This window comes from Vanacampus margaritifer, chromosome 11, assembly GCF_051991255.1.
Source record: "Vanacampus margaritifer isolate UIUO_Vmar chromosome 11, RoL_Vmar_1.0, whole genome shotgun sequence".
In the NCBI taxonomy this organism is placed as follows: Eukaryota; Metazoa; Chordata; class Actinopteri; order Syngnathiformes; family Syngnathidae; genus Vanacampus; species Vanacampus margaritifer.
In genome coordinates, this window is record NC_135442.1 from 11,881,357 (window position 1) to 11,905,812 (window position 24,456).

The window sequence follows — 24,456 nt, forward strand, 5'->3', positions numbered from 1 at the left end:
TCTGTGCTTCTGGTGTTTGGGCGTAGCTGTATGGCATGTTAGTTAGCAGGCTACGCTAACGAAAAAGACACAAGGAAGTGGAAAGGTTCCATATTACCCCATATATAACAACAAACAATAGAAAGCGCCATATTTTTTGATTTTCTTTCTATACAGTGACCCTCTGCATATTTGCCAGTCGGCGTTTGCAAATTCACATATTCACCAGTCTTTTTATGGAGACCTATCTGCCATTATTAGCTAATAAAACTCACCTATTCCCTAATTTTCTGCTCAGGCCAAAATAATACTTGATACTAAGGAACTATGTTCAAGTGAGCAGAGGACCTTCATTTTAGACAAAAGTAGTATTAGAATTAGCGATCAATAGCTCACACATTTTTGTATGGCAGAGGAAACAAAGCTCAATTTGTCGGGTATTAAATAATTTAACAATATGTTGATATTATCCATGTTCCTAATAATTCTCTACTCCCGTGTACTGTAGCTAAATACAGATCCTTTGAGTGGTGACTTGTATGGAACAAGAAACAAATTAATGGGGTTAGTATGACATGATGGGATCATATTTACACCAAAAAAAAAGGGATTAAGCTTTAATGCATAAATATTTAAGACTTAATTAGCCAGAGAATGCAAATAGCCATTAGGTCAGTTGACGATTCTATTCCCTCCCTCTGCAGATTTAACATCCACCAGGATGAAATATAACTGCGCTTTGACATTTGGGTCACGCGAGTATTTAAAAAGAATTTAGGGGAGCCTGCAAGCTACCTGGAATCTATTTCTAGCAGAAGTAAGGCAACTAAATTCTCCCGATGCGTGTGAATGTGATTATATGTGCGAAGAGCTTTGAGTGGTCGGACCAGAAGGAAAAAAGACCAGTGGGATCTGTCATGTCTCATCAACGCGAGGCTCTATCGACAATTTTCACACAACGGGAGAGCAGCTTTTCCGTGGAAAACAGTCACGGTTCAGAAATGGAAGATCTAGCAAGAAAATGACATTAAATACAGTAGATGTATTCACAATGACAAATTAATAGCAATTTAAGCGTTCATTGTGTGAAAGGCGTTTTTTCATGTATTCAAAAGAGTAAAAGGATGTAATAAAAAGTGAAAGTTTGTTGAGTTTCTCTTTTTCAGAGTATTCCCAGACGTAAGCGAGTAGGATATAGTACACTACGCACTGTATATCCTCCTATAATGAGGTGCTGGATTCTCAGAGTCTCTCAAGGAGAAACTTATCATAAAAAGGTATAGTGCTTGAAACGGCTCTGTTCAATGTGTTCATGTCAAAGCTCAAAGAGTGGAAAATAATAATGTTCACTTTTGATTGACACCTTCAAAGAGGTATTCGTAAGTATAGTTATTATTGTGTTTGTAGTGGCATACCAATGAGAGAAAGAAAAAAAGTCTGATTGGAATGACGCCACATATAAAAGTAAAATGTTATGTAATGTCAATGTTACATGAATGAACTTGCATTTTTCCGAGGTAAAAATTAGCTGTTTTAGTAGTTGGACATTAAAGTTATAATCTCACTAGAAAGAAGCCCATTTTTTTCTAAGAAAGTCATAATTTTACGAGAAGGAAGCCGTATTTTCTTCAGAGACGAAAAGTTGTTCTCTTATGTGAATAAAGTAAAACTTTGAGAAAGATAAAAAGTTGTAATCGTACAAGAATAAAGTTGCACTTTGAGTAAAAAATAAATAAATATAATAATAATTTCATGAGATTTGTGTTTGTTTGTTTTAAAGAATAAAGACGAAATCTGTGACAAACGACATTAAGAAATGAGAAAAAGTCATAATCTTACGAAAAGGTAGTCAATTTTTTTACAGACATAAAAAGTCATAATGTTATGAGAATTGACTGAAATGAAGACGCATATTTTTGAGGCATAAGTTAAAATGTTATCGTGTGAAAATTTAAGTCGCGTGAGTATAAAATGTTATTTTATAATTTTATTATTTAATTTTATATTTGATAATTTTATTTTATAATATTGAATTACTAAAAAAAACATTTTCTAAAAAAATATTTAATTTCAGAATTTAAAATTTTATTTTTTTAAATATTGAATTACTAAAAAAAATTATTCTCTAAAAAAAATCGGACTTTATTCTCATTGTCTAAATATTTGTATTTTGAATATACTGGTAGTCCTAATACTCCTTTGTAACATACTTCATTATCAGGAATGGATGTAACAGTGGATTAACTGATTACTGATAAATCTCATCTGACACAATAAAGGCAAAGGGAAATACACTACAATTCATTAAACTACAGTAATTTCCTCTATAAAAAAAAATAACATACATCCAGAGTTGTCCTCTATGGCCTACATAAATGTGCTGATTAGGACACTGGCATTGAAACAGGAGATCAGAACATTCAGAGATCTCCCTCATTAATTAATTTAAAATGAATTGGCTATTCATTTTCCCACCGATGTACAAGGACATTTAGTCAGAAGCACATCCTGAGAAGCTACATCCTACTTGCACTGGGAGTGAAAAAGTCAGCGATTGTGTGCGTGTGTGTGTGCACGCCTGTCTTTATACACTCTTATCTCATGGCCATGCATTAATTAGCTATGATAAGAAGCTAATCAAGCGTGGGAAAGATGTGTATCTTGTGACCACAAATGAAAAAAGGTTTTATTTATTTTTATCTGATGGGGTGAATGGAGCTTAAAAACAAACATGATGGAAAACCTAGTAGTGGGTCATCGAATAATATGCTATCTTATTGTAAAAAGGAAGCAATATAAAAACGACTATTAAAGGCTACAGTAGTGCTTTTAAAATAAATGTGTTAATGAGACAACTGTCACTTGATTGTTTACATTTTAACTGAGGGCTTGTCAGCATGGATTAGCTGCTTTATGGGTGATTTTACTCTTATGACTAACGCTGTGCTGCTTATTTTTAGATCGCAATTAAGCAGACATAAAAGGGTCTTTCTTGTTACTTTCTACTTTTAACGGACACCAAAATAGTGCAGTGCAGGTACAATATCATGTGCTCAGTGTAATTTACTATCCATCCTGGTCAATAAGGATATAAAAAAACAAAAAGTTGTTGTCTTTTTTTTTTAAGCTGTTTTAATGGCTCATTTTGAAGGGTGATTGCCTGCTGCTAACATCATGCCTTCCAACTTCCATCTTGAATTAATTTAATGAACGCTCGTTTGGTTACTGCATGCTTGCTAATTGGTGAGACATTGTCCTCTTTTATTAGTATTCCCAAAGTGATTCTTTGCTTGAGAATTAAAATGATGATTAGAGAGTTTTCCTTCCCCACATCACAATTTGGTTATACATGGACGTGTAATTCATCATTTCATCATAATTTAAAAAGCCATATTAATTGAAGGCTTGGCAGTTTTGAAGATATTCTACGAGAATAGCAAATTGACAATTGCCACCTAACAGGAGAAAACGTTTTCTTACATTTCTTTTGGCCATCATGCAACAGTGAGAGTCTCCAACCAAATTAGTTCCAGAATTTGGAATAAAAGAAAAATATGTCCATCTTCCAGGCAACAATTGCAGCGGCTGTGTTGAGAAATTGGAAACGCTATGTAAATTCACGGCCAACATCCCGTCCGGCGGTCTTCTCATTTGAGCGTGATTGACAGAACACACAAGCAGGGCTCTAATAGTGATTGCAATTCCCTCAGAAATTGAATACATGCCGAGAAAGAACCAAAATAAAAATACGGGTTAATACATCAAAGCAATACCACGATATGATGTAAATATGCCCCAAAGGCGTTGTTATGCACCACAGGGGATGACATCAGAGCAACGTGATTAGAAGCTTGAGAAGATGGAACTTCTCAAGCTTCCAATCGACATTAATTGTCCATATTGCCTTGATTGGACCAACTAGGTGGAAAAGTCAATCATTACTTTATAAATTACTTTAACGGGTTGGGAAACATCTGTAGCATAGTGAAATAGTGGTTAGAAAGTCTGCCTCACAACTCCTGCTTTAATGCCAGTGTTGTCAATATCACAGAATATTTAATGCTCGATGCAACGATTATTGTCCCCATTCTTTGAATATGTCATTGCAAGATACACATGAGGGCAAAATTGTCGGTACTCTACAATTAATGAAAGAAAAAAACCCGCAATGGTCACTGAAATCACTTGAAACTTACAAAAGTAACAAATAAAAATGTTGTCAAAATTAAACAATCAAAACCATTACTTTAGCCATTATTTAACTCAATTATTTAATAAAATTATTTCTAATCTCCTGAGACAACTCTCGTCCATGTTGAGTGTGGTACACACCATGTCACCAAAAAGCACAGTGACTATTAATCACCCTTTAAATGGGCAGACTGACTGATTTTGAGTTTGAAGATACTAATTAAAAGGCACACCTGAGTTACACATGTGCCTCTGGTCAAATCATTTTTTAATCTTTTGCAGAGGTACCAACATTTTTTATTTATTAATACAAATTCTGTTCAACGTCAATTCAAATGCTTTTAATTGTTGAATTTTCAAAAAAAAAAAAAAATTAATCTAATGTTACTTTTGCAAGTTTCAAGTGTCTTCAGTAACCATTGTAGGTTTCCCTTTAAATTAACATAGGGGTACCAACAATTTTGTCCTTGTGTCACATGATCACATCCACGCAAAGATGCTGCCTTGTGCAAGTGTCCAATGTAGGGTACGAGATCAGATCGATCCAAATGGATTTTAAGGCAATGCTATGACATCATCATCCAATCATCACTTTCCTGTCGAAGGTCTTGTGTGAGATCGTTCAGATCAAATATGGATTAAGTTTTGAATTTTACCTAGTGATGGGAAAATGAAGCTTCATGAAGCACTTGTGATATATTATTTTTTACTCCTCTAGATGGTGCTCTTGGCTTTAAATTGACTAAATTTCCACTGTATGTATAAACCGAGTGCCATCAAGAAGAGTCAAAAAGTATCGCAAGTGCTTCATGAAGCTTCTTTTTCCCATGACTAGCTGGCCAACTTGCTCCGAGGCGGCGATGACATTTTGACATTTGATTAAGTCTGAATCGGTGAAAAGTGGCGTACAGCAAGTTTCCAGAGATTGGAAATCTGAACATTATGACTGTAAGGCAAACATGCTAACTACTAAGAAAATGCCAGCTATGTGACACTACCAGAAAAAAAAACAAGCATGGATACCTGAGCTTTACATTTCTAAGATACTGTTGTGCGTTATCAGTCACTGCAAAGAGCAGGATAAATAATTGACTTGTTATAACATGTTTACATGTCAGCGAAATTCAAAGTGGCACACTGCACACCTGACAGGCTTCAGTTGTGGGGCTGGAGTGCGGACGCGTGCAGAGATCACAACAACATCCCGCTCGGGACCATCCAATGCCTCCGCACGGATTCCAGACTTTCAGTCAACAGAAGGTCACGGCACAGGTGCAAAGATGGTAACAGCGCGTTTGACAAGTAGACTCCCTAAAGGGCAGAGTCTCATTAGCGACATGACATTCACAGAACCACATTCAAGTCACATTCGTCAAACCAGATCAAGAAGGTTTTAATCACAAGGTCCATAAATAGTACAACTGTACACATCATTGTAGCTCCATACATTATTTCCAATCAACTAGTATTAGTTTTAGGCTACGTATAAAAGAAAATCAAGTATAAAACATATCATTTGTCCTTTTTACATCCTTGCAACAGAAGATATGTATATAGCTGTCCATTATCACAAACCTGAGCATTTCCTAGCACAGGCAGAAGAGTTTCATTATACATTGGAAGCACTGTGCTAAAATATGCAAATAAAAAGGTTTAGCAGAGTTTTTCCTTGTTATCCTCCAAATGGCCATCAAGGGAATCGGAAGGCGAGCTGCCTTACTGGCCGTTAGCTAAATGACTGATCAACAGCCCTCCAGCTCCCCTTTTCACACACCAAAAGAGTCCTCGTTTGAACACTCCAATATATTCCTCCCGCTGGCCCCGCACCATCGCTGTGCGCGAGTACGCTTTATCCTTTACCATTTGCTGTTAAGTGAGATGCGGCCTGGTTTTTTTCCACCTCCGTGTTTTAAACAAAGCAAAAAAGGAGAGATCTTGACTGGCGCCGCGTGGCTCAGCACGCTGCCGACTACATCTTTGGCTCTATATGGCTGCATCAGCTCCGAGTGCGGCTCCTGTCGCCCCCCTCGCAGTCCCGCGGCTCAATGTGCGACATCGCAAGCACAAGTCTTTTGATCATTACTTATTCACAGACAGCAGCAGGTTAATCTGGGAAAAGAAAGAAAGACTTGTTTGTGTAGCCTATTTAACGCGGCTGCGAGTCAACCTGCTCTCAGCACAAATGAGAGTTGCAGCTGCATTATTAAAAACGTGTCTGGTGTGGTTTCTCTTCGGTTTCACAGTGGTGTGTACCTGCTCCATTGACGGACATGCGATGATCTGGAGGTCCTCCCCGCTGTATTCTTCCTGTAGCAAAGTGTGCAACCTTTGGAATACCTGCTGGATATTATTCTGGACAGAAAAAAAACACATCACAAGAGCTAAAATATTTATACAGACAAACATATTGAGACGCCCGGCCACTAAAACTTTAAGAATTTCTTGTACATTATAGTATAGGGATGAGACTCAATACTGACTTGGTCACATATTGGCCACATACCCAAAACTAACTTCAAGGGTGAGATGCGGAGTACACCCTATACTGGTCATCAACCAATGGTAGTGATGGGAAAATGAAGCTTCATGAACCACTTGCGATATCATTTTACTCCTCTAGATGGTGCTCTTGGTTTAAAGATAAAGGCTAGTGCAATGGAACGTGATAACATGTCCACTTGTATCTTGAAACTAAGAGCCCCATCTAGAGGAGTAAAAAAAATATCACAGGTGCTTCATGAAGCTTCATTTTCCCATCAGTAACCAATGGCATAGACAAACATCCATTCAAACTCACTTTCACACTACGCAGAGTTCGAGCACTCAATTATAACAAAACGCATGTTATTGGAATGGAAAGGGAGCCGACAACATGCAAACATTATTGAGGAAGGCAGAAATTGTTTTTTTTATTAACCAATTCTCGGTCTCTTAGCCAATGAAATGCATCAAAATATATAGACGGGGCGACATGGCTTAGTGGTACAGTGGTCAACTCCCATCCTTGAGGTTGTGTGGGGCTTTGTAAAGCGCTTTGGCGTAGAATAGATTACGTCCTATACAAAAAGCAGTCCGTTTACCAGTGTGACGTGGGCCTTGTAGCATTTCCTTGAATTACTTTGAGCCATAATGTTCTGAAATATGCGACGGCAGTGATATAAATTACGTGCTTGAAAACTTTGAAACAGTTGACACTCATATATGGTTAAAACAGGTTTGTAGACAATAAGAATGTTGAATTGATGTTGATTTTGTAAATATACCCACAGGTGGTACACCATTGCCGATATTTAATGAATTTTTTGCTGAAGAACTCTGGGAGCATCTTGTTATTGAAACCAATATTTACAGTGACCAGACCCAACACACTCCAGGGAGGGCAAAGATGTCAAAGTGACCTGACGTGACTGCCGGAGAGATGAAAACTTTTATTAGGTTATTATGCACATCGGGGCTCACTGTGCTTGTATTGACACTTCATTTTTTAAATAGAAAATAATGCTTTTCTTGCACTGACACTTTGTTTTTGTTTATATTGAAAATAGTGATTTTTTTCTTTCTTTTTTTACATTTAGGATTGAAGGCAAGTGCATCTCTTGAAAAAATTTTCACTGAGAAATCTGAATTCTTCACACATTGCTGTTTCTTTTATTGGCTTTCCTTGTGTAAAGTTCGTAGTTTTTTTTGAAAGGTTATAATATACTCAGGTTCATGTGAAAGCTATAGGTGGCAGCTCTCTACTGTTTTTGGATTTATGTTTCTATCGGCTATTAATGTCGGCTACAGGGGCTGAGATGAATTATTTAGTAGGTGTTGACCAGGTGCAGAATTTCCAGAAAGACTTGAGGTTTTTGGGGATGATCCTAAAGTCGCCCGTAGGTTTTAGGCCAAAAGGGGATAAAGGGGGGGAGAAATCTTGGAAAATTTGGTAAAATTATGAACGAATATGAGCTGACAACGCCCATGTTCTGATTTAACCTCATTTTAGCTACCATGTTTCCAATATTCAAAAATCAACACATTGCTTTGACATGTATTTGACATGTATGAGTGAGACACGTGGCTGGACTGTTTATGGATCGGACCTCAAAAAAAAAAAAGAAAAGTTGCTTTGGTACAGGTTGAAATATTGCTTCAAAATGAACAAGAAACGTACTGACCAGACTGACCTTTAAATGTGGTTACCTCTGCTACACTGGGTCATGTATAATTATAAAAGAATATCCACTCATTAATCATATTATGACTCCGCCAGTGAACTACACACCTGAAGAGCAATGCTCCATCTTTGCCAAACTCATTAGCGGCTCCTTTCACTACAGTATTTACAGCAGTGCGACTAATGTGATTAACTGAAATATGCTAATGTTTCACCACGGATGACTTCAAGCTGACTCTATCTCCGAATATAACATTCTTTTAAATGGCTGATGATTAAAAGTTAGAAAAAGAAACGCCTGCTGTTTTGAGGCACGCACCCGCACAGGCTTGAAAAGGATGAACTCTGTGTCTCTGTTGGCCAAGTACAAGGACATGCTCTGCAGCGTGCTCGGCAGCTTGTTCTTCATCACCCGGTAGGTTGCCGTCACTAGATCGTTGATCTTTGCTGAAAGGAGAAGGGGAAAAAAAAGGAAAAAAAATACAGACATAGCCTGGAGGGCGCTGGGTACACGTTGAGACGAGTCGCAGCAAGATGCCAGTGGCCTTTTCCCTGAGCCCCTGAACCTACCGGGCTGAGCCCACGGCTGCTTCGACAGCATGTATGCAGGGCCGCCCTGGATGGCCATATTTTTCAGCTCTGCAACCTGTGTCCAAAATAAACAATAGTTTGTGACAGCCTTGGAAATAAGAAAAAAAAAAAAAAAAGAACACAATTGTCTTCACCGAGTCAAACGGATTAACTCCAAAACAGAGACTATTTTGTTAGCTTGACAATTGAACAATTGGTGTTGTTTGCAAAAATAGAGGACAATGGAAACGAGTCGGGTGGGTGGGAAAGAAAGGGAAAAAAAGGTGGGCCGCAAATGATTTGAAGACAATTGTGTTGAAAGACAACAATAGGGGAACATCACAAATACACATCTCAGCTGAAGGGAAGAAATTTATCTGCAGTCGAGCGAGAAAGGTGTCAGTCCAAATGGATTGCAATAAAGTTAAAAGCTGAGAGCTGAAGGTCAAGACGTGCCGTCTCCGCCTGAGGCCACGTCTGACGGTTACCTTGGTGAGAAACTCCTCAAAGTTCCCCGTGAAGATCTGAGTCTGCTGCTGAATGAACTGCTCGCAGCTGAACTTCAGGTGTCGGTCCACATCTTTCTTGGAGTCGATGTAGTGCTCCTTTATCTCGGGGGTTCCCTGCAGAGCAAAGAAAATGATCCTTTCAAGTACAAGCTCCCTTGGCAGACAGTGAATGGCATGTTGAATTAAAGGAAGGACAAAAGGGGGAAATAAATAAAAACCTCCAACAAGAATTCCAGAATGGCGTTGTGACTGTTAAGCCGGAAGAATTTGGTAACAGCCTTCGGGTTCAGGATTTTGAAGGCAGCATCTTGACAAAAGAATACAGGGATGAGAAAATCAGGGTGTAGCACCGGAGTGCCCTCTGGTGGCACAAATCAAATATGACCTTGGATGAAGGTGGAGGGAGGGGCAAACGTGCCCCAGAGAGGCAGCAGTTAGCGTACATTAAGGTGTTGGATGACACTGTAATTTTCGAATTAATTGTTGCCACCGGTGCATGTGATAGGCACAAGTTGCTTAATGAGCATGGGAATGTAATGACGGGCTTTATGGAGCTGAACACCAACGTTTAATTATCTTACCTCGCGTTTTCTTCAGGTCCAGCGAGATCTCCTTGATGGCAAAATCGGTGTGAAATGGAGCAATCTGTTCACGCATGATCAGCAGGTGCTTGATCAGGAAAAGCTGCCCATCTATTTGTGTCTGTGGAAGACGAGAGAGAAAGAGAGCAACGTCGTTAAAAATCCACACACAAAAAAAGCACCATCTGACTTTCCAGGCAGTCGAGAACATGGAGAGCGCAAGCAGGCTCGGAGATGATAAGGAAATTCGGCTAATTAATAACTTCTGCATAGCCAGAGCTGGAAAGGGATAAGATTCTGTGGGGTGGGGGGTGGGGGGGTAGACATCTGAAGCCATTTATTGCTCAGCTCGTTATTAAAGATCGAGGGATGAAAATAAGAGGCACGGGGAGGACACTCGTCATCCCAAATTGATGTTGCCGCATTAATTTGAAATGGTAGGTTGAAACGGGCCAGTCAGCGTAGATATTAACAGCAAATTTGAAGGTGAGAGCAGCCCATAAATAAGAGGACGCTTCGCTGAACAGTCTGTAGAGCATAATAACGCCGCCATTACAATAAACTTTAAATGACATCCCAGCTGCTTTAGTTAAGTGCCCCATTGCCGCAGGAAGTTCTAATGAAACAGAATTAGGGAGGGGACGGCGTCCAAAAGACGGGCGCCGTTTCCAGCTGTTTTTATAATAATACAAAAATGGGGGAAAAGTACAAAACTTCTATTGAGCGAGTGAGTGTGCCAAACCTTGTTCTTAAGGATACTATCAGAGGCACTCAGCAGGGACTGGATGCAGGCAGATAAGGCTTCTTGAGATAAACCCTGGAAGACGGCTCTCTGGAAAAGGCAGTATAATGGGGAAGGGAATTAGGAAGAAAATACAAAAGATGTGGGGATATCCTATCCACAGATGCCCAACCCTCACAGTTTCCCAGCGAGACCCTGGAGGCGGAAAGCAGTACAAGTCCCAACATTATAAATGTCTAATAGATCCTTGCGATTTATTAAAAAATAAAAAATAAAAGAACCAAGAAAGCCTTTTATTATGTGTGTGTTCTCATAATCCACTATGGACGCATTCCAATGTAAATTGTGAACGGATGCACACAGCACCTTACAGCGCACAAACAGGTGTCAGTGCACCCTTCTTGGTGAGAAGTACAGTACACTTGCAATTTAATGGAAGACCAATTTAAGACTTTTAAAGAACTTTTTCAGTCTGCTTCGGTCACACTTAGGACCTCTAAATGACTAAATGTGACCACTCGAATTTGGCACAAACTTGATTGCTCACACAAGCAGATGTGTGGCAATAAATATCGGCGCTCAGTTTATTTGGGCCTTCTGGGACAACGATATGCAAATACAGTAGATTAATTTAGTACCAATTGTAATGCAACTTTTGAACCCCGCGTCTGAAAGGCAGCTGCAAACCAGCATTCAGTGGTACCAGTGTAGCAGAGGCAAAACGAGATATGGATTGGAGAACTATTTCACTTGTGTAAACTTTTTTGAAATGCCAGAAACAAAAATTTTAAATATAAATTTACTGTAGAATATTGTGTATTGAGCAATGCAATTCTTGATCTCCTGAATCATCTAAGGCAGTTGTTTTTTATCCTTTCGCAGCAAGTACTCTCCCAATGCAGTTTTTCAGGTGGACAGTTCAAAGTTTTAGACGCAATGTTATGCAAAAAGGGCAGATGCATGCAACAGCACGCAATCTGGATGAGTTAAATCAAACAATTTTATGTGATGCTGATATTATTGGAGTTATTTTCTGTAACTCAGGACAGTATTTGTTCGTCGCTCCAACTAGCCCTTAGAATTCCATCACTTCAAACTTCATTTGGCGCTTACAGTCCTCTCCCAAATAATCCTTTGTGAAAACAATCAGCCCAACCTAAAGTAAATAACCCTCTTCTTAAACAGGGCAGTCTCCACTGCTTTTACATCTGTTCCCAAGAATGCTCACAATCTCTTAGAGTGAGTGAACACGCAATTTAGCACCTGCTGTTTGGGATCTTTGTAAATCAGGCCCGTAATAGGGACAAGAGAACACAAGGAGACGTATCATAATAACGAGTCATTTTAGATGCGGAAGGATCTATTGAGACATCTGCCAGGCCTTCCAGGAAATGGAAAGCATCTCTACCATTGTGTCTACTGGGTACTCACGTCTATACATCTGTACAGTTTGGACAGGCAGACCAGCGTCCGTCTGACCGTAGGGTACCACATGCCGTGCAAATCAGCGGGAGAAACAGAAGCTTGCAGACGGGACGCCTCTGGTTTCCCTGCAAGTCCTTATGTCAACGTGGAAGAAGGTCAGACACGTGACGACGGCAACGCCAAAAGTGTTTAATTAATGCATCAACACGCACCGGCGTTACTGTTTCTGTTCACGTCTGAATCCTCGAGCTGAACATCGGAAAAGACGGCCGCTTGGGACGTTTGCTTCATCTGCTCTTCCTTCAAACTCTGAGCGATTCTCTGGTGAGAAGGATACACAGGAGTGACAAGAAGATGCTAAATACTTTAGAAGCACGGTGGATTGCGAGCACAATTTACAACCAGAGAGTGATGGCTTCCTGTCTGGCCTCACCTCCATCATCACCAGTTTTTCAGGATAGGCCAGATCCCCTGGGGCAGGCTTGTAGCCAGTGATGTCCGTCTGGATGTAAATGTGCGTCCTGTAGACGAGTCTCTCCTGCACATCCTCCAGCATCTGCTTGACCACCGCATCAAAGGCTCCCAGCTGGCCGGCTATTTCAAAACACGTACACAGGTGCTAGTAAAATTTGAATATTGCGCAAAACCTCATTCATTTCAGTGGTTGAATTGAAAAAGTGAGACTGAAATATTATATGGATTCACTACACAAAGAGTGCACTGTTTTATGATTTGATTTGTTATAATTTTGACAGCTAGAAAAAAATATATATTTGAGAAATGTCAAAATTATTATTTTATTATATATTATTGGTTATGTCTGTGATATTTGTTTTTGTGTGTTGTGATGAATTGTAGTTGCCTTGTTTAAGATAGTCTTTGGTTTAGACTGTTAGATTGCCTTTGTTATGTTTAGATTTTTTTTATGAAAAAAAAAAGAGAAAAATGTTAAAATAGGAATGTTCAAGTGTTTAAATAAAATAAAGTATATGTCTCTTGCATGTTTGTTTGTTTTTTTGTTAATTTATTGGAGTTGGGTAATATTTGATAGATGGTTTTGGAAAGTCAGGTTTACATGTTTGTTTATTAATATGTATTTTTTTCTGCATTTTGTCTGCAAAATAAAAATTACAAAAGAAATCCTCAAAATGCTGAATGTTGAAATTAGATAGGAACTGGCCATAAGAAAAATATTTCTGTTTAATGAATCTTTTTGTAATATAAATCTGAATTTTTCAACAATATGCAAATTTATTTGAGATGCAGCTGTATATCGATTTGTGCTTGAATGGTCAATACAAATGAGTCCAGATCATGTCATCTCAAATGTTAAATGTCTTACACACAGAAGGGCCACAAAATGAACAAAACATTCTGCCTTTATTAACAACACTGCTCAATGTTTTTTTTTTCTTCCATTGGGTGCTTTCTGGAACTTGCTCAGGGCACAAATTGTATTGTAATGATCACTTGTTGCTTTTGTTTTTCTTTTTTACATAAAAAAAATTAAAATAAATAAATATAATTTGTTTCCTTTGATGCAAATGTCAAAGTCGTCAAAACCCGATTATTACGTTGATAAACACAATATTTATGCTACATATTGTGTACTAGATCTCAAGAGCAAGACTGTGAAGGTGTTACTAACGTTGCGGCTTGTGTTTTATGACCGCAGGCGAGTGGCAATTACAGAAGCTTCTACCCACCGTTGTGGTGAACGTGGTCTTCCAGCATCTCGGTCTTGAGGATGCTACAGAGCTCCGACAGAGTTTCCAGGTGGATGATGTGAATGATGAGAGGGCGCAGAACATCGTACAGAGACAAACACAGCTTCTCCAGTAGTTCACTGTCAAACATTACAACATAATTTTAGATTAAATCTGAATTTACACTCTGTGAACTACAGTGTTCCCTCGTTTCTCGCGGGTTCATCTTTCGCGGCCTCGCTGTTGTCCAACCGGGGACATACGGGCATCCTCGGACGAGACTTTTCAACGGTGTATGGCCCGTCGCATTCCGAACTTGCCCGTCGCGTTCTGTAGATAGAAGCCCGGCAATATATATATATATATATATATATAATAAACAGAAAATAAAAAATTTAATTAAATTAAAGTGGATTTCTATTATCGTGGTTAGTTTTTGGAACGCTACACCTGCGAGAAACGAGGGAACACTGTATTTAATTTTGTATTCACTCAAAATAAACTTGTATCATGCCACCTTTTTTAAACATGCCGGTTCTATGCTTACCACAGCATTTTGTGTGTCTTTTTTCCCTTTTATGACAGCATCACAAAAAGGAGGTGACTTCATATATATATATTATTTTTTTTTTTCAAATAAACTGTCTTAAATAAACTACAATATAAAACAGTAATTACACTATAGCTTAGTAACGACAAAGATCGTCTTACATTGTCAATTAAAAAAAACTTAAAAAAAACAGTAGACATGATCTGTTCCTAGACGCCAGTTTCATTTTAACGCTCTCTACTAGTTACAGCAGGCTAACTGTTGTTGCAATAGTCCGTTGGGCAACATAGTTTTCTAAGTGTATGTCACCTATAAGTGATAATTAGGCAGCGCTTTTGTTTTGGTCACCCCCATGGCGCCTCATTTCTTTTGTCAATCAAATCATCCTATAACGTGAGGGAACATGTGGTGAATGTGGTTGTGGTCTTTTTCTTTTCTTTTTCTTTTTGTTAAACAAATACTATACTACAGGGCCTATAAAGTTGACACTTGCCAGTCGCGTTTTTGCAGAATCCCGTCGTGTCTATGTTCACTCCACCACACAAAATCGAAATATTACATGATTATGTAATATAAAATTAAGCTATTTCTGTTCCATTTGGCAATATGTTTGTACCTCAGGATGACCTTTGAAAATTGAGAAAATAAAAAGAATTTGATCTTCTCATCCGATACCGATCAGTGCAAAATGACCCCGATTTCTGATCATGTCTGAACATCTCTTATTCCACGGAATTTCAAAGCGCAACAATGTGAGGAGAGGAAGCTAGAAAAGAGGGTGACCCTACTCACTCGAGTTTGGGTGTGGGCTTGGAGAAGAATTCATTGTAAAGTTGATGCTCATCCTGGCAGACATGAACCATGAAGGCACATCCACTGCGAACCTGCACAAAAAGAGAAAAGCCCGTTTGAACCCACAACAATGTTTGCAAATGACACAAATGTCAGCAGGTTGAAGCCATTTATCATGTGTGCCGCCGATTCACATAGACGCCGGGAAATATGCTAGGGTCTAAGTCTGGGTGCTTTCTTGTCTGATGTGAAATGTCACGCGAGTGCTTTTAAGAAGGGCAGCTGTGCTTTGAGCTCGGTCGTGCCTCACCAGGGCGCAGTGGTCTTTGCTGTTCTGCTGGGTCAGATCTGTGATGGTGGAAGTAATGCTGGGGGTGAGGAGCTGCTCTCTCTGGTCCAGGTAACATTGGTGGATTTCATCCAACAGGTGATGGTATCTGCATGAAGAAGCAGAGAGTTGATTTAGAGGGACTGACATCATTGTGTGGACGTGTCCATTTAAAAATGGAAAGCACTCACTCGGGAATCTTGGACGCCCGCTGTTCTATCTGTTCTATCAGCGACTGGAAGAAAATAAATGACAGTTCTGCACAGTGCTAACATGCAATTTTACACAAAAATAAATAAAAAAGTAAAGCTTACTCGAACTTTGGGTGCCGCTGCTCTAAACCTGACATAGTAGAGTGTGAAGGCATTGTCAGCGTTTGCCAAACCCATTGGATCCTTGACAACAAGCACAGAAATATTTCATATAATGGACCAATATTAATATATGAACAATGTACAACTATGGTTGCATCTCACCCTTTTTGTTAAAGCGCTTGAGAGGTTCTGCAGTGTGTTTACAATGTGGACCTTCATGAAGTACATGGCTTTGGAGAGACACTGTTTAAACTTAGCCAGGTAAACAGGGTAGTCTTTGAAATTGGGCTAAAAAAAGGAAACACACACGTCAACCTCATTACGAATACAGGCATCAATAAGTCATACCCTTTGTTTCCAGATAAAATTCATGTTTTTAACTTAAATTATCATCAACCGTTTTTATGATGAGACAAGACCAACAGAGTACTTACATGTAAAGAAACATAATCAATACAGTCATCTAGTTTGGAGAGCATCGGTATAAAGCCTTCGTTATTTACAGACAAGGTGGGCGAGTTCAGTTTCTGAGGGAAAAACACACAAAAGAAATGTAGCTTCACTTACACAAACAACATTGAAATACAACTAATGAAATCAGATTTCAAGAAGGAGAAACAAAAGCCAACCGTGTTTATGTGCTCCAGGTCATTAAGATATGAGAGTTTCTGCTGTATGTTCTCCGCAAGGTCAACAAGCTCTGCCTGCAAGGGAGAAATACAAAACAAATTAGTTGAATCTCAAGTAGCCAGACTCGTCAAGTATTGCTTAAAAAAAAGGAGGAATTATAGCCCTATTTCCACACGTTGTAACTTTCTTAAGTACTGTAAAATGCTTTGAATAACACCCATTAAAAAAAAATCATTATTTAAGAGCAGGAGGTTACTATACAGTGGGCTTAATAAGAAACAAAAATGTTCACATTGTTTAGAATAAATCACAGATGTTTCGCACATTTCCTACACATTGTAAATCAATATGCCTTCCATACTGCAATTAAAAGTACAACATTTAAAAGCAGTTGTATTAACAGAGTTAAAGAGATTTAAGAGCAAAGTAAAAATCTATGAAATGGCTTATTAAAATGACTAAAAGAGTGTACAGTGCAAGAACAAGATTCCCAAAAACGTGATTTAAAAAAATTGTTGATAGAACTTAATCAAAGGTATGGGCAAAGAGCAGTTTTTAACCTGGGTTTAAAAGTTTTTACACTGTAATGGTATGTTTTTAATCTTTATTCATTCACTCTGATGATTTGACAGTAGCGGTAATTGTTGCTTAATCTGCTTACTTGTTCTTTTAAAAGTTGTTCACAAGCCTCATGTAAAGTGCCGGTCTTGTTGGACACGAACAGGTACTGCTTCTGTAGGGAATCCAGCTGCTCCAGAGCAGCACTGACATCTTTCAGAATGGCGTCACACTGCTCCTGGTAGCAGTTCAGATCGTCTCGCGTCCGCCTGCAATTCAAACACAAGCGTGATTCACAATGGAAAGATGATGCCTACTGCTTTGCAATTACAATGTGCGGGTTTGTTACATTTATTAATCCATCTGTTTTCTATAGCACTTGCACACATTAAGGTCACACCTTGCAAGTGTGCCTACTTCATGTTTTACACTAATGTCTGTACTTTTTGTTCAACTATTGTTTCTGATTTCAGTAATAGTTATGAATCAACTTGTTGTGCATACACAACTCTATAAATGTTTTGGAATAATTGAGCCACTAAGCGCTAACTATAGTGGGCAGTACAACCACTGGGCCAACTCTCATTGTCAAAATGACCATACCGATAACAACTCATGCAATAACATCCTAGAAAGTGACGTTTGATAGAAGACTCAGAAAGTAACCATGAGGTTTATCTTAGGTTGTTATTGTTAGTATTAGCAATTTTATTTATCATCTTTCATACAATGTTGATAGGTTTAAGATAGGAATCGCAAACGTCTTAAAAAGGAAAACAACTTTTTCTGTAAAAACTGCCATACAAATCACCCAAATATATTCTCCATAAAACTTTTTTTTTTTTTTTTTAAATGGGAGTGAGCCCACTCTTGTTGACTTTGGTTCAATTGTTGACAAGTTGAAGACAACCCTTGCAAATCCTTTGAATCTTGCTCAGCTGAATTCATAAGAAACATGCATGTACTGTAAAATGAATACTACTCAAAATTGTATTACCAAAACACAATTGCAATGTGACATGCCCCAGAGTATAAACCAAGCAGTGTGCATAGTGTTACAACATTAAATATTGACACACCTGTACTTTGCACTCTCGTCCTGATCCATGTTGGCTTGTAACTTGGCAAACCAGGCATAAAACTGCAACGCACATGACCGTGTTGTGACATTTACATCGAATGTACGAAGTGGCATGCAGTACGTTTAAAATTGACATTAGGTCACCTGTTGTGCAGTTTCTATCCGGTCATTGTCCATTTGAAGCATTTGGAAGCCTTTGAGGAGGACGTCCTCTGTTGATTGAGGAACAGTGGCGGTGAAAGGAGTTTGAAGGGAGCGAGATGAAAGGCTGCCCAGGTCCTCGATGGGTAACTACACAGAGACACAGTCTCGGTAAATTTGAGGATCTTTTAAAAAGTTGTAAAGTGTTGACGTGAAAAGGCAACATCGCTCTATAATTTATTAACGTTAATCTATTACTATAAGAGTGAATTTAGTGCACCTGACAACCATAACAAAGTGATTTAGCATCAATGCTAGCGAGCTAGCTCCAGAGCTCACCTCGGAGGGGATAGCGAGCGTCTCGGCAGCGGTTCTTATCTCCAGCACGGAGTCCGTCTGCTTGCCTGTGAGGGGTGCCATGGCGTCCGGGCGCCGGTCCCACAGCGACAGCTTCTCCCGGGTCTCTTTATCTGTCAAGTCGAGCAGGGACTGTTGCTCAGTTGACGCCATCGTCACTGGGCGGCGGGGAGGAGGTAAACGTCAGCAAGGAAGGGACACAAATGCTACTTCCTGTTCCGGGATGCTGGTAGGCGGGGCTTAGCGAAGGGATGGCGGGTGAGGCAATCACATAATAGCTTACATTTTGTCATCGGTAATGGTTCTGATTTATTTTTGTTAATTTATTTCTGTTAATTTTGTTAATTTATATCATTATATATTTATATATTATATTATATATATAATATATTATAATTTAGATATTTTTAAAAAGTAACAAGAACTCTATTATTTAAAAATATATATATTTAATTTCCCAATTAAATACACTCACGCACTCTGCGCTGTCAGGAATCATTCCACTAATTTCCTACTCCATATGGGTTTTTATACAATATATATTATAAGTTTCCCAGTTTTTGAACACATACACATTGTTGACTTGAAACTTGTAGGCTATTATTAATACGTAGATCAATGTCAGCTGGTGGACCTTCCATTGTTTTACAAAATTAATACAATCAATTCCATACAAATAATTCATACAAGCACTGTCCATGTTGTGATGTGTGGCTCTTTCTGTAATTACGCAATGCATCATTTCTGTAACCATTGATTTTTCATTACTTTTCATGATGCATTGTGCTGCCAAAATATAGGGAGTATATATATATATATATATACCAACACCCTGATTCAATATCTGTATTTTCAAGAGAATCAAGACAATATTTATTTGTAACTGACACCGCTAGATAACTTTTTATTTATTTATTATATTATTATTATATTATATATATATATATATATATATATATATATATATATATATATATATATATATATATATATATACACTGTAGATAATGCAATATTTTTGCTAGTTTCATGTATTGCAAGTGTGGTCCGGATCATAACCCCCGTGTTAAACGAGGGATTAGTGTATTAAATACTTGATGGCCTAGTGGTTAGTATGTCTGCCTCCTGGTTCTGAGGTTTAAATCTCAGCTCAGGCCTTCTTGTATGACGTTTGTAGGCTCTCTCCATACATGTGTGGCTTTTCTCTGAGCACTTTGGCTTACTCGCACATCCCAAATACATGTTAGGTTCACTGATGTGTCTGACAACCCTAGTGAGGATACACAGTATAGAAAATGTCAGCCAGAGGTCAAAGATGGCTGCTGTATGCTTTGTTTGCTTGGTGTAACCTACAGTATTAGGAAATTTGGAAATTCTTTGGAAGTCCAAATATTTAAGAATTTGTGTGGGGTTGCACTGGACAAGAGGATATGACATGAACAAAATATGAAAACACACACACAACACAATTTGTTGTCTGCACGTTATTTTAAAAAAAAATCTTTTTTCATTCCAATTGCTCCAAATCCATTTAGTCTATGCAAGCCTTTTACTGATTTTATCTTTACAACAACAAAACTTGGGGAGGGGGAGGGGTAGACGAAAAAAAAAAACTCAAAAAGAAATACAAATGAATAAGTGGCGCCTTGCGGCATTTTTTTTTTTTTTATGTAAGTGTGCAAACAATTTTCATTTTGAAGGCGCAGCCTATTGTTATTTGTGGCAGTTTGACAATTGGGTACAAAATGAGATGAGAAAGCGGGAAAAGAAAATAAACAATATTAGCAGGAAAAACTATTACTTTTTTTTTATCATAAAAACGTTTTGCTGTATTATGTGTAATTTTGTTTCATTTGTATATGTTTTTACACAGTGCTGCTGTTAACAAAATGAGTCTTTAGAGTAGGAGGTTCATGAAAGAAATTACTTTAAGAGCTGTGAAAATATGCATATTATTCATAATTGATCGATAACAGACTGTAGCATTTGTTGATGGGTCTGAAAGCATGCGGGTGGCAACCTTGTAAGAGCCGGCTGGGGGTCTCGTGGGGAGGTCACGTGGAGTTCAATGTGTTTATCCGTTTTGGCGGAAAGGAGCCACTGCAGAGTTCAAGCCGTGTTACACCAGCATTAAAAGACACGTCAGAGCACATCACATCAAGTTACGCACACACACGCACACACACACATTTTTCTGTTTTTATTCCTTCCCCCCTTTTTGACTGCAATGTGATGACTGTTTGTCCAAGGTTTAATCAGAGATTATGTCTTAATTAGTGCAAAAAGGCCTTCAGAGCTATCATATTAATGAGCGTACCTCACTTGTGCTCAACTCAACAATTATCAAATGATTGACTATGCACTGGTATTGCTTTTTCTTTGGCTTTTTGTGTCTCTTTTTAAATGACCAAAAAGGAGCCCCATCAATGGGAAAAAGGGAAAAAGAAAGCATGAGAATAAACACAGTCATTTGTTTGAAATAAGCAGACTAATATTAAAACATTATTCCATTTGCATTCTAAAATTAGGTGTCCACTGACGGGCTACTAAGGTGCTATACACATCATACTTGTTATCAAAAGTGTAAGTAAATCTAAAAAAAATAATAAAAATACATATTTTTATACCTGTGACACACACACACACATACAAACATATATATATATATATATATATATATATATATATATATATATATATATATATATATATATGCACTAATATACATGTATATATATTTCTGACACTATATAACCCGGATCAGTTTAATAGTATTAATTGACCACATTTTAGTAGAAGTAGAAAAATAAACACATTTGAATGAAACTGCAGAAAACAAAAAAGGGAACATCGTGTACAAGTGATTTAGAAATGCATTTTATTGTGACTCTTTTTCCCTCCTCAAAGTGCTAACAATTTTGCAAACACATACAGTATTAAAATAGACATTTATCACACAGCCCTCAAACTTTAGAACGACACATAAAAATTCCTCCCAAAACATTTTTACATCACATATATACAATTGCACAAATTAAGATTAAGTACAAAACAATTGCAGCCTGTGTAAAATATTTTAGCAATTTAAAACAGTAGGTTCCCCTTTTGAAACAATCCAGCAGAATAATGTACATACATGTGCAAAGTAAAATAATTGAAAATCCTTTCAGAAATGCAAATTGTTAAAGTTAAACTCATTAAAAGGTTGGACGAGGAAAAAACACACAGTTATTTATTGTGCCTATAAAAAAGTCCAAACAACCGTCCTACGTGTCAGTTGGTGGACTCGCTTCCCTCAAGGTGATCCGGGATGGGCAGTCCAGTGAGGATGGTGAGACATCGGTTCCATACATTGAACACGGGGCAAACGGGCTGTGTGAAGGCGATGTCGAACGTGTGCAAGTGCTGGGAGCCCACGGCGTCGTAGAACGAAAGGAAGCCTGAGTCGTAGTCCAGCAGTACGCCGAGTCGCCGCAGGTGGGGCGAGGGCTCCAAGGGGGTCTCCTTGCTGTTGTGACGGGCCATCCACGAGTTGTTACAGCGGGACAGTACCCAGGAGGCTGAGTTCTTGCCCACCCACTCGTGCTTTGGTGCTGACTTGTAGGCAATACCCACTGCAAACCTCCATGATGGAAGAGAAAAAAAGAAAAGAATGACTTTATCTAGTGTGCTACAATAGCACTTATGCATTTCCACTGCACAGTCTCAGCGACAAGTCTGGTGAAACATTTTATTCAAGTGGAGACTAAGGGCCACTTCAGCAAAGTGGAGATTGTGGACTACAAGGCTGCAGTTTCAAAAGCCAAGGCACAGCAACAAGGTCAGATAACTTTATAGCGTATATTTATTTTTATTTTGGATTTTATTTCAGATGAGAGTAAGGGCTGTTGCAGCAAAGTGGAGATTGTGGACTACAATGCTGCAGTTTCAAAAGCCAAGGCACAGCAAGAAGGTAAAACAGCATTTTCACATATTTTGTTTTTATTTCAGATTTTATGTAAACTGAGAGTAAGGGGTTCTGCAGCAAAGTGGATATTGTGGACTAACATTAGTATGCGTGTTTATCTTTGTAATTTTGTATTTTATCGAAGAGGAGAGTAAGGACGGCTGCAGAGAAGCGGAGATTGAGAACTACAATGCTGTAGTGTCAAAAACAAAGGCCCACTAACAAGGTGCAATAACATTATGACATATACAGTACTTTTTTATTTCATATTTTATTTGAGCTGAAACAAAGGTCCGCTGAAGCAAAGTGGAGAATGTGGACTACAGTACTGCAGTATCAAGAGCGAAGGCCCAGCAAAATGGTAAGCTATTGCCGTGCGCATTTAATTTTGTTATTCTATTTTTCATTTGATTCAAAAAGAGACTAAGGGCCACTTCAACAAAGCTATGACTGTGGACAATACTGCAATGCCGAGAGCTAAGGCACTGAAACAGTGGCAGCTAATTTTATTATACGTATTCATATTTTGGATTTTATTCAAGAAGAGACAAGAATGCTACTCGAACAGCTGCAGCAAATTGGAGACTGTGGACTAAAATACTGCAGTGCCCAGAGTTAAGGTAAACCAAAATGTAGCGTTAGCATGTGTGTTCATTTTTGACATTTTTAATTTGATTTGATTTGAGAGGAGATTGAGGGCAACTAGAGCAGGAAGACACTGCAACAGGCTAAGCTAACATTAGCATCCTTTTTTTTTTTTTTGCTTAATCCTCCTAATAAAAACATCTAAATTAGAAATAATTGTTTAGTTTTTTTCCAATTTATTTTACTGTATTTATTCCTCACAACAAAACATTTTGTAATGAAAAATGTTGTAATTTTCCAAGAGCTGAGAGTATTCACCATGTGCTTCCTCCTATGAGAGCCTCCCAATAATGCCGGCCACTGTCGATGTAAACGTTGCCGGTGACGCCGTAGCTGCTGTTGCTGCTGAAGCGGTCCTGGCTGTGACTCTTCTTGGACGTCGTCTCGTCCCTCTCCACCGTCAGGTTGTCGTGGGACACCCGCAACTTCCGGTGAGCGGACTTCGGATCCAGTTTGAACGGTTGACCTTGGACGAAAACAAAATTGAGCTTCGTGAGGCTGAGGAATCTTTCGCGGGGAAATGACTTACTGTTAGTTTTGAGCTTTCCCGGTTCGCTACTGCGGTTTCCGGCCTGGTTGATGGCTTTTACGATGAAGACGTACTTGGTGCCACATTGGAGCCCGTGCACCGTGTAATGATTTTGCTTGATGTTTGGCACGATCATCCAGCTGTCAGCGGAATTGCACAAACCTGCAGAACATCAAATGAGCAGAAAGTGCTTTGGTAAACAATCTCGTAACTACCTAATTCCCATTGATGTTCTCATCACATTTTCCCTCTGCTGGCCCCTCGCTGTTTCACTTAAGAAGACATTGAGAAACTAAAATACAATTTGTCATCAACCTTTTAGTTCAAGAGAATACCGACTACAACAACATAACGAAAAAGGAGGACAAAGACACACACAAAAAAGCAAAACGACTTACTGACAACATTAGCGTGGCTGGTGAAAATGGCGTACTGGAGTTCATAGGACACGACAGTGAACTCGTCGTCAGACGTCCAGTGAACCGTGATGGTGTCGTACGAAGCCGTGCATAATTCCTCGCGGATTACCGGCGGATTAGGCGCTGTAGCAAGGAAGAAAACAAAAAAACAACAAATGTTGTTCGGAGATTATCATCAAAGGCTTCACTCTGAGCGGGGGTAAAAATAGCAAACAAAAAACAATTTGTCGCAGGGATTAGAAGGCGCTTATTAGCATCAGGTCTTTGTGATTTGTTTTACGCCTAACAAGTGTAATTCAGATGC

The 24,456-nt window shown here is 38.7% G+C and overlaps 2 protein-coding genes across 7 annotated transcripts in view; both read right to left on the bottom strand.

The window, feature by feature from the left end:
- Positions 1-5,538: 5,538 nt before the first annotated feature.
- On the bottom strand, positions 5,539-18,822 carry cog3 (component of oligomeric golgi complex 3). Of its 2 annotated transcripts, XM_077579884.1 has the most exons (23): positions 18,596-18,822; positions 18,260-18,406; positions 18,114-18,175; positions 17,138-17,303; positions 16,476-16,550; positions 16,281-16,373; positions 16,009-16,134; positions 15,847-15,927; positions 15,724-15,767; positions 15,515-15,641; positions 15,205-15,296; positions 13,863-14,002; positions 12,590-12,750; positions 12,369-12,477; positions 12,163-12,290; positions 10,732-10,821; positions 9,990-10,110; positions 9,627-9,715; positions 9,388-9,522; positions 8,900-8,975; positions 8,649-8,776; positions 6,424-6,522; positions 5,539-6,279 (listed from the first exon to the last, which is right to left on the bottom strand). In XM_077579884.1, exons 1-23 carry the CDS (start codon positions 18,764-18,766, stop codon positions 6,250-6,252), a joined length of 2,490 nt encoding a protein of 829 aa, XP_077436010.1. In that variant the 5' UTR covers positions 18,767-18,822; the 3' UTR covers positions 5,539-6,249. The 2 variants fall into 2 exon arrangements, with proteins under 2 accessions (XP_077436010.1, XP_077436008.1); XM_077579882.1 differs by having other exon boundaries at positions 8,649-8,975.
- A 2,646-nt stretch (positions 18,823-21,468) lies between these two features.
- Positions 21,469-24,456, bottom strand: part of mid1 (midline 1) — a 38,986-nt gene continuing 35,998 nt past the window's right edge. For all 5 annotated transcript variants that reach the window (XM_077579888.1, XM_077579887.1, XM_077579886.1 and 2 more), the window contains exons 7-10: positions 24,132-24,275; positions 23,734-23,895; positions 23,463-23,670; positions 21,469-22,235 (exon numbers count right to left, since the gene is read on the bottom strand). In XM_077579888.1, coding sequence (XP_077436014.1) covers positions 21,887-22,235; positions 23,463-23,670; positions 23,734-23,895; positions 24,132-24,275 — 863 coding nt within the window. In that variant the 3' untranslated portion in view covers positions 21,469-21,886. The remainder of the gene's footprint in view (positions 22,236-23,462; positions 23,671-23,733; positions 23,896-24,131; positions 24,276-24,456) is intronic.